The sequence below is a fragment of the Neophocaena asiaeorientalis genome, unplaced genomic scaffold (genome assembly GCF_003031525.2).
Source record: "Neophocaena asiaeorientalis asiaeorientalis breed wild unplaced genomic scaffold, Neophocaena_asiaeorientalis_V1.1 scaffold364, whole genome shotgun sequence".
Lineage (NCBI taxonomy): Eukaryota > Metazoa > Chordata > Mammalia > Artiodactyla > Phocoenidae > Neophocaena > Neophocaena asiaeorientalis.
The window spans coordinates 3,257,885-3,268,816 of record NW_020172457.1 but is presented as its reverse complement, the minus strand read 5'-3'; the positions used below and the strand labels follow the sequence as shown (position 1 = coordinate 3,268,816).

At 40.9% G+C, this 10,932-nt stretch overlaps 1 protein-coding gene across 1 annotated transcript in view; it reads right to left on the bottom strand.

The window, feature by feature from the left end:
* CHCHD3 (coiled-coil-helix-coiled-coil-helix domain containing 3) overlaps positions 1-10,932 on the bottom strand; it is a 282,681-nt gene that overhangs the window by 12,332 nt on the left and 259,417 nt on the right. Inside the window, exon 7 of the mRNA XM_024737982.1 lies at positions 5,242-5,377. Within this exon, the coding sequence (XP_024593750.1) occupies positions 5,242-5,377 (136 nt within the window). The remainder of the gene's footprint in view (positions 1-5,241; positions 5,378-10,932) is intronic.

Genomic DNA, 10,932 nt, shown 5'->3' with positions numbered 1-10,932 from the left:
CTTTTTGACCCACCTCCTAGAGAAATGGAAATAAAAACAAAAATAAACAAATGGGACCTAATGAAACTTAAAAGCTTTTGCACAGCAAAGGAAACCATAAACAAGACAAAAAGACAACCCTCAGAATGGGAGAAAATATTTGCAAATGAAGCAACTGACAAAGGATTAATCTCCAAAATTTACAAGCTGCTCTTGAAGCTCAATAACAAAAAAAACAAACAACCCCATCCAAAAATGGGCAGAAGACCTAAATAAACATTTCTCCAAAGAAGATATACAGATTGCCAACAAACACATGAAAGAATGCTCAACATCATTAATCATCAGAGAAATGCAAATCAAAACTACAATGAGATATCATCTCACACCAGTCAGAATGGCCATCATCAAAAAATCTAGAAACAATAAATGCTGGAGAGGGTGTGGAGAAAAGGGAACCCTCTTGCACTGCTAGTGGGAATGTGAATTGGTACAGCCACTATGGAGAACAGTATGGAGGTTCCTTAAAAAACTACCAATAGAACTACCATATGACCCAGCAATCCCACTACTGGGCATATACCCTGAGAAAACCGTAATTCAAAAAGAGTCATGTACCAAAATGTTTTATGCAGCTCTATTTACAACAGCCAGGGGATGGAAACCACCTAAGTGTCCATCATCGGATGAATGGATAAAGAAGATGTGGCACATATATACAATGGAATATTACTCATCCATAAAAAGAAACGAAATTAAGTTTTTTGTAGTGAGGTGGATGGACCTAGAGTCTGTCATACAGAGTGAAGTAAGTCAGAAAGAGAAAGACAAATACCGTATGCTAACACATACGTATGGAATCTAACAACAAAAAAAAATGTCATGAAGAACCTAGGGGTAAGACAGGAATAAAGACACAGACCTACTAGAGAATGGACTTGAGGATATGGGGAGGGGAAGGGTAAGCTGTGACAAAGTGAGAGAGTGGCATGGACATATATACACTACCAAACGTAAAATAGCTAGTGGGAAGCAGCCGCATAGCACAGGGAGATCAGCTCGGTGCTCTGTGACCACCTGGATGGGTGGGAGGGAGGGAGACGCAAGAGGGAGGAGATATGGGAACATATGTATATGTATAACTGATCCACTTTGTTATAAAGCAGAAACTAACACACCATTGTAAAGCAATTATACTCCAATAAAGATGTTAAAAAAAAAAAAAAAAGAAGCAGAGGCACAAATGCTGGAGGCCACCAGAGCAGAGATGCTGCTCGGGCCAAACAGCCCACGTCTCTTAACTTGAATGTGCTCAGGAACCTGGGTGCTCGTGGGGCCTGCGGCCTGCTCTCAGACATAGAAGTACAATCAGCCATAAATAACAGCTGTGAGGCCCTTGTGGATCACCTAGTTCAAACCCTTAATTTACCAAAAAAGAAAATGAAGCCCAGGTCACCATGACTAGGTTAGAACAGTCCAGCATTCCCCGCAATCTCTCGCCTTTGGTGAGCACAGAATGTTCAAGAGTCCAGTCAGTTTCCGAACCTTTCTGTCAATAGCAGCAGGGCTCGAAAGAGCTGGAATGCTTAGAATTGTTACCCCTAAGCAGCTGGATTCTGCAAGTAAATGAGGGGCAGTGGGGTGTCCCAGGGAGCAGAGGCAATGCAGATCTGGGAGCAAGCCCTTTGTACACACCCCCCTTTTATAAGCCTTGGGCACATTTTGGTCCACTAGTGGGCCAGTACTACTGGCTTCCCATTGCTCCCTCCCTTCCAGTCTCCTGTCACGTACGTGAAGCAAGACTGAATGGGAATCAGGTTTTGATGGTAAGAACAGGTAATTCAATCTTGGGGAGTTTATAGAAAGCTATGAGGCTAAGCAGATATGAGAAATAAAAGACACAGAAGTTTATCAATCAATGTCCTCCTGTATTTTTAAGTACTGTATCTCATATAGCTATCCAGTAGTTTTTAAGTCTGAGAAGTAATAATTACAGCAATTGAATATTTCTTTACCATTATGAAGAACACATAACTTAATACACTGGAAGTAACAGTCTAAATGTCTCATGTTGACCCGTGAGGACTGTTTAAGACTAGCTGAAGAAAGACTGATGTGAATAAGTGGATGAATAAGAGACGAAAAGTAAGGCTAAGGAATATCCGGAAATTTTCCTACCAGTAAGATCTATTAGTCTAGAGAACAATGCCCCAAGGGAACCAGTGAAAGCCCAATTTTATGAGTCACTTAAAAAAGTGGAATGGATTTGGCTACTGGAATTATTCCAAAGGGAAAACTCTTGCACTATGCCGGAAATGGACAACATGACCTAATGGGTTGTTGTGTTTAGTATCTCAGCCTGTCCAGCTTGTTCTTTAGATTTTACAAGGAAACTCAAAAAGGGGTTGTGGACCAGTCAGGAACTGTAACAACAAATGATTAGGACCACGTATCCTGCCAAAGTCCCTTTTAACAACAGGGGCGGAGCTAGAGTCACAAGGTTAGACTAGCTTCACACACACACACACACACACACACACGGAAAACGTGGTGTTAGTGGAAAAGTGACTACTCATGAAATACTGATATAACCTCCGCTGGCCATCTTGGTTCGGCACGGTCCTAAAATGGGGCAGCGCTAAACTGCACCTTTGCTCATGGCCTTTATAGTCCCACCCTCCTTTCTGTTACTTTCAGTCTCAGTGACTACTTCATTTGATATTCAGAGTTTTTCCCCTTCACTTCATGATTATCGTTCACATCTTCCCTCACTGCCTTATTTCTGTATTAGTGGATGCTGGATGTCCCTTCACACACACAACTGAAAAGCCAAACACTATGTATTTTAAATTCGTTTTTATGGCAAGGTCTATCTTGGTCTAGTTGTTATATTTACCATCATGACTTCCCTGGGTTTCAATTCTCTCAACTGTAAAATGGTGAAAATAAAACCATCTCTATTTACATCTCAGGTTGTCATAAAAAACAAGTAAGAGAATGGATGTGAAATGACCTTGAAATCTAAATCTACAGACATACAAGGTGTTACTGTTTCTTGGTTACTTCCCATTTCAATGCCGCCTATCTTAGGTTTAAAATAAGGTCTTGTGGACATATCTTTTTAATATCAGCTGCTGTTATATACTCTAACACTTGAATGTAACAGTTGTAAAAACAATAGGCACCTGAAACATACTCATTGAAAATATTAAATTATGCTGCAGATGGGCAGGGGGGTGGGGTGGGGAGGACGGGAGGTCCCCTTTGGAATCACTAGTAATAATTTGACGCTTTTGGCCAATTTGTTTAAGTTGGTTTCAGCACAGAATAAGGCAACTGAGGAAAGAAGGGAAAAAATTTAGACTTATTGAATACTTCACAGAAATGGAATCCTCACAACACTGCAAATTATATTACCTCACTTAACAGATGAGAAAAATCAAGGCCCAAGGTTACAGAGCCAATAAAAGAGCTTGGATACAAACTCAGATTTGCCCAATTCAAACTGTCTGTTGCACCATGTAGCAATACTTGATTTTGTCACAAGTTAAATAACTCTTGTTTTGCTCTGTGAATGTATGCTATTGGTCTCATGGGGCTGTGTGTAGACAGTTCAACACAACCCGGACAATCAGGATGAAGTCAATACTCCAGACACCCTTGCAGGTGCTACTTCAGTAATGGTACAGATCACTGTGGACACAGGCACCTATGTTACAAGACACCAGTGTCAAAACACGCACTTTTTCTCCGCCATTATGTGCACTACCACCCCCGCCTTAATACAGAACTAACATCAGCTAGAAAAACCCATGAGCCCAACTTACAGGTTCCACCTGCTTCAGTCAGTATTAAAATTAAAGGTTGGAGATTGTTAAGAACATATCAGAAGCTGTTTTTAACAAATAAAATGTACTAACTTAACAGCAGCAACACTACTTCTACCAAAGATCTTAAAAGAAAGGTATCCCTGGCACACTACTAAGAGTTAGGCAAGTGCCGTATAAACAAGAAAAAGAAAGAAGCCTTTTGTGACGACCTAGAGGGGTGGGATAGGTAGGGTGCAAGGGAGACACAAGGGGGAGGGGATATACGTATACATAAAGCTGATTCGCTTTGTTATACAGCAGAAACTAACACACCATTTTAAACATCCAATGAGATGTTAAAAAATAGAAAAAATAAAAGATAAATGCTAAGGAGGGGGAAAAAAAGAAAGAAAAAAGCCTTGAGCCACACGGCTTTTAAAGACAACACAGGTTTTTAATAAATCTTGGTTCTATGTTTTCTACTACTGTTGTTATTTTCCAGATATCCAGACAATACTGCCCTCCCATCAGATATTCACAGAGTGTCAGAAATTTATACTAACTGGGATTATTATAACTACAGCAAATTAGACTGCAGGAAGGCATGCGGTGTAATTCAAACACTAGATTTAGTTGGGTCAGAAGGTCAAGTCTAGGGAATTTGTCAGCAGAAAGAACCAAGGTTTCCAACAATTTCCATCTCTCAGAACAACCTATACCCAACAAAATCAGTTAAATGATAGGCAATTACGTGACCTGCCAGAATTGATAATTTACTTCAGCGTTTATCATTAGCTTTCTAAAGTACACAAATTAGAGAAAATACACGTCCCGTGATCATCATATTATTCTGATATGAAGGGTCATGAGAAGAGTATGGCTATGGTACACAGAAGCGATGGAAATTGCTTCCTAGATCCATGTCTGGCCTGTCTTTCCCTGCCCAATTGACTGGACTCTACCAACTGGCATAAGATTGAATGGTGCTTGCATGGTGGGTTTTTATTTTAGTTTTGTGTTTGCCTTTCGTTTTTTTAAACCAGACTCTCTGCATGACTACTTGCTGTTTATGGACTTGAAGCTGTTGGCCCCTTAACATGTATCCTTCCTCTTTGCTGGCTTTGAGTACTGGCCCAGAAATATGGGGCAGTGACCTTGAGGACACAATTATAAAGTAGAGGACAAAAGTTCAAAGCAACTAGAAAAGGTATTCTTTACGTAAAACCTTTTTTTTCTGCAAGTGAACACAAGGAGACAACGGACTCTTCCTTCAGCCACCTGGATGAAAGGTGATTAAAACTTAACCAACTCTTGACAGCAATTCTTGATGACGACTAGTTTGGTTTAAAAACCTTTTTCATACACATTAGCCTACTGAGTCCTTCCCAGTGCCCATGACGTTGGGCTTTTTATTCCTCTGCTGCCCTTGTTAGCTCCTGGTTTGTACACCCACCTGTTTGGCCTGATTGACACACTGCTTGTACTGACTGGCCAGAGCGGAGCAGCTGAGGGTCTGCTGGGTGTTCTGGCGGTAACACTGGAGAATTTGAGCCTGCAGATCGGCACAGATGGGATGACACTCATACCGCCTGGAAACAAAAACAGGGACCACTGAGACAAATGGTCTTCAACCGGAATAAAGAACAAGGCTAAAAAAATATATAAAACATCAACTAAGATATATGTGTTACAAACGCCCCCCCAAAAAGTTGTTCTTAAACAAAAAAGTTTAAGAATAATTTTCTTTGACCTTTAAGGAAAAATATCACACAAGATTAAGTGATTTCTTGTTATACAGCAGAAACTAACACAACATTGTAAAGCAGTTATACTCCAATAAAGATGTTTTAAAAAAAAAGATAAGTGATTTCTATGAAATTAGTTCTATTAATTGACACCACTGCGAGCCTCTCTGGACAGGGCAGCATTCCCACCCTACCTCAAACGTAACCATGTGAATGGAGCCAATTACTCTTCCAACCAGCCAGCTAACTCAGGAACCTGGGAGCCCCAATGTTCTCTTCCGTTCCCACCTCCAGTTGGTCACAAAGCTTGATATCCTGCAGTCCAGTCCTTTCTCCATACTCACTGTCATTACATTAATTCCTAATCATTTATATCCTGGATTCAAGCAATGACCTTCACGGGTCTCTCTGTCTCTTAACGTTCACCCTCCACTCCTACCTCCCAGATGGTTCTTTCTAGTAGTAAGTCTAGACAATATTTGCTTTCCAAATAAAATACATGGTCAACAGGAAGGCCCTTTTGGATCAGGTTCCTGCCTAGTCTTTTGCCTCAACCAGATCATGTACAGGGTTTGGTTCTTACACGTCCCTTCACGTCTTGTCTCCAATGCTCTTGATTTTGGAAATGCTCTGCACCCAAGCCTCACCCAGTTCTATGTATCTGGAAAATACCTACCCATCTTTCAATACTCGAGCTAAGTATTGAAGTGCAACCTCCTCTATACAGCTTTCACCAGAGCTCTCTCCAACCACAGTAGAGTCTATCATTCCCTTTATGGTGACCCCCTAACCAGTATTAACTTCCTTTACCATGCACTACACTACAGTCTACTGCAATTTACTAGCATGCAAATCCCAAGTAAGGACTGCATCTTATTTTCTTTGTTATCTCAGCTATCGACATGGATCCCTCTTATAGAAGTCATGCAATAAATTGTTGAGAATACAAATGTGTGCAGAGAAAATTTAATTCCTTGAGCTAAAATTTTACTAGTTATACTTACAAATCTCAAGATTTTAGTTAGAGTGCTTTCAGTGAATATGCACTACTAAACATAAATGCTTCCAAAAAGCTGATAATATACACTTGAAAAATGATAATAATAAAATAAAGCAAATGGATTATGCAAACACAAATGAAATCTTCTTGTTACAATGGGAGAGGAACTTGGAATATAAGGACTAAATACACAGAAAAATATATATATTACTATCACTTTAATCTAGGGATTCATTTTTTTTCAAATTAGTTTTGTTTAATACAAAAGGTTCCAGCCTCTTATCAGTTCTTCTCTTGGAATTTAAATTTGTTATTTCCATAGTAATCATGAAATAGCATTATTTTAAATTGATGAGTTCTGAAAAACCCCTAGAGAACACAGGAGAAATATTTCTCATCAATAAGGAAACCCCTGGCTGACGATCTGTCTCCTCATTGCTTTTATCCAACACACTAAGCTAGTATACACATTTTGCTAGAATAGAAAACTGAAATGCAAGCCACGTTACTGGCCGCTAAGGGAATTTACTTCCTACTACCCTCTAAAAAAGTAGACACAGAGATAACATTGCTTGTACTCTTTCATTCATTACCTTACTGTTTGGCCAAACACCTAAGAACAGAATTTAAATCCAATCCCAGGAGTTTCAACTCGCTTTAAGGTTTTGAAGTTCAGATGTCTGTGAATGTCTCCGGACACAGATTTCCCTGATCCCTTGCCATGAACATCAGTATCTAAAAAGAGTCAGCTGTGTTTTGAAGGGTAGAAGCACAGCTACGACTAACTGATTATAGCAAGACACACTCCTGGACTAAATAACATAAGATCAAGCATCAGGTTAGCTGAACCCAGCAAATATACGATGAATGCCTTTAACAGTTCATGAGAAAGCAGGGTTACATGCTATCCTAGTGTGGAGGACCATCATCCCTCCAATATACCTTAGATTTAAAGCAGGGGGAAAGAAGATGGGAGAGAAGGCCAGAAGCAACCCGACCAGATATGCAGCCCTTCCCCATTAACACACAGCAAAAGACCATAAAGAATGAGCTCCCACACAGTGCTCATCACAAGGAAGATGCTGTGGTTGTTTCTCCTTCTAAAAAGACTCTGCACAATGGGATTCATTCATCTAATACTATGGACACCTTAGAAAGAGGTAATTCAAGTTATATGTAAGCATTTACCCTGGGTTGAGCTATTTAGTCATGCAAGTTAAAGTCCATGAGTTATTCATAATTTGAAAGGTGTCAAAATATACTTTTATCACCACAAATCAATACTACTCACTTCCAGGGCCCTTTATTTCCTGTATGGTAGTCTGCTCTGTGTGAGAGTGCGTGTGTGCACGCAAACGCAGGCATTTTCAGAAACCCTTTTTGTACACATTTCAACCTGTATTGATGATTAGATGGTAGAATGGGGGAAAGAGGGGTGGAAATCAACATAATTGTCTTCCAGTTCCTGGACTAGACTCTGGTACATTTTGCTTGGATTAATCTGTAAGGGCAAAGCTCTGTCTCCGTATTGATCTGTAATGCTGTTATGCTGCCCTAATGCACTGTTTTCACTTTGGGAAAATGCTAAATGAGATTACTGTCTAACTTTAGGAGGCCATAAAACCCAAGCATGGCACCTTCCATTCAGGAAAAGGGTTTCAAAGACATTTCCAATATGCATTATGGTAAACCCTCCATATAGTCATTGAGTCAACAATTGATTTTTATTGACTGCTTTCATTCCTGCTGATGGAAAAAGCCACCATTAGGTAAAAATAACAAAAGGCAGAATTTCAAGATACCCAAGAAGGAAAATTAAATCTTAGCAGCAAGAGACATTTAAACAATTTACTATCTTTGTATGAAAAGATTAAAAAAAAGAAATGGTAAATGACAAATGTTAAGAGAAAGATGAAATATCTGGGGAACTTAAAACCATAATAAAGAAGTGAGAGAATAGTTGTCCAAAAACATACTTACCAAAAAGGAACAGGTGGAATAAAGTTGATACACGGAAATATATATTGCTCAAAAATAAGAAAAAAATCCAGTTTAGTGGACTTGAAATTATTGGGGACTTTTGATGGATCCCACCACTTGTCTCCTCCCGTTGCCTTTCCTTTCTGTACTCTATACATGGCTCCCTGTCTCTTCCCTCCTTCCACCAGCACTAGAAGCTGGCCCTCTGCCCTTCCCGCCCTACCCCACCTCATCCCACAGTGGTACTTCGGGCCAAGGAGGTCGTTGACGGTATTCAATGGCAGAACTGGAGACCAAAGATCTGGATAGAGAACAACACCCAAAGACGCATTCCTGGTAGGTATTCTGTAGTCAGTAAAACAATTTTTTTGCCAATGTTTAATGCTAATATTCACTTAAAAGGCAGCTAATAAAATACATCCAAGTATTCTTCTCATAATACTGACAGATCAATGTAGAAACTTAGGGGGAAAAAATAACAGAAAAGAATAAAGATACATATTTAGGCTGTTTCTAAGTTTTAAGTGCTTAAAACACCATGGTGATGGACAAAAATTATCACTACGATGATTTCTTTCGTAGAGTTTCCTATAAGTTGAATTAATTGGTCAAAGAGAAATGAAGATGTTTTGGTAAAAATGACGCTGAGATAAATAAGCAGTATTCAGAACTCTCTTCTTAAGATTCTAGTATTGGGTTTCCCTGGTGGCGCAGTGGTTAAGAATCGCCTGACAGGGCTTCCCCAGTGGCGCAGGGGTTGAGAGTCTGCCTGCCGATGCAGGGGACACGGGTTCGTGCCCCGGTCAGGGAAGATCCCACATGCCGCGGAGCGGGCTCGCTGAGCCTATGCTCTGCAATGGGAGAGGCCACAACAGTGAGGGGCCCACGTACTGCAAAAAAAAAAAAAAAGAATCGCCTGCCAATGCTGGGGACACGGGTTTGAGCCCTGGTCCGGGAAGATCCCACATGCCATGGAGCAACTGAGCCTGTGCACCACAACTACTGAGCCTGCTCTCTAGAGCCCACGAGCCATAACTACAGAGCCCGTGCTCCGCAAAAGAGAAGCCACCGCAATGAGAAGCCCACGCACCACAACAAAGAGTAGCCCCCGCTCGCCGCAGTTAGAGAAAGCCCACGCGCAGCAACGAAGACCCAACGCAGCCAAAAAGAAAAGAAAAGAAAAAAAAAAGACTCTAGTATAATACATTTCCACTTGGTTATCTGTTTTAGAGCTATCTGTTGGTTTTGCTGCTGCCTCTCCTACTTTCATGTCTTAGAAACTTCTTTGAGGTGGGTCTGAGCTTTATATTTCGAGAAAACTACTTACCCATCATTTTAGTTCTAATATAAACAAAAAGGATAATGAGGTAATTTCAGAGAAGGGAGAAAAGTGTGGAGACAGCCCTCCTCATACCACTCGGAAGGCTCAAGAAGTCATGTAATGACAATCAGTGAGCAGCCACAATTCCTAAAGCTCTCGGACACAAAAATCATTCGTTGAGTGCAGGGTGGATACGAGAATGGTTGGCGCTACAAGGGGAATTCTAATTTTTTCGGGGGGTTGGGGAGGAGATTCTGATCTTTTAACAGGTTGTAACAATGCATCTTTCACGGGAACTGGTGACTTTTGGAATCAGTATCACAACTCAGTCCTCTGAACCCACAGGAGGCGGGTGATATGCAAGGAGGGAGGGGAAAGCATTATCAGTCTTCCCCCAGGTTTTAGGATCCTGAGTAAAAGTCCTAGAACCAGGACAATCCCAAAGATGGGACCTCTGGTCACCTATCCAAGATGATATGAACAATACAGTGCTCTACGCACACAGGTACACTGTTCTTAAACCAACAGGCCTCCCATGCTCTAAGTATATGAGCACAAACACGCCAGGGTATAAGGTGAATGAAAAACTTTCCAATTTTGCAATATATTTTTCTTCCTTATTCAGTAATATTGGGTACCCGGAAATGATGAGGGCATTAGGAAAAACCTAGCAAGAGAGTGGGAACCTAGTAACGTGTGACCACATGAAACTGGTGGGCCTGGATGACTCTGCCTTCTTGCTTAGTGGACAATACACCTCAGCACTACAGGACTCCCCAGTGCCTGGTTTCCTTTCCCGAGGAGGCAGCTCTTGCCCCGCTCTTCTTAGAGAACCCTCATGGTATCTTGCCAATTTCACCATACCCTGCGTGGGATTCTGCTACATGGGCTCGTCCCACCAAGGGTCTAAACTTAGAAAAATGGGGCCATCTTCTGCTGCATCTCCAAAGAACAAGGGCCCCAGCTGTTTTGTTTTGTAAATACACTTTCTTAAAATCTCGTGACCTAGAGAGGTTGGCTAACTTTCATCTTCCACTATATCATGGTACCCTTGCCGTATCTGGGCTATGTGCAGCAAGGTTTATATCTCTAAAAAGG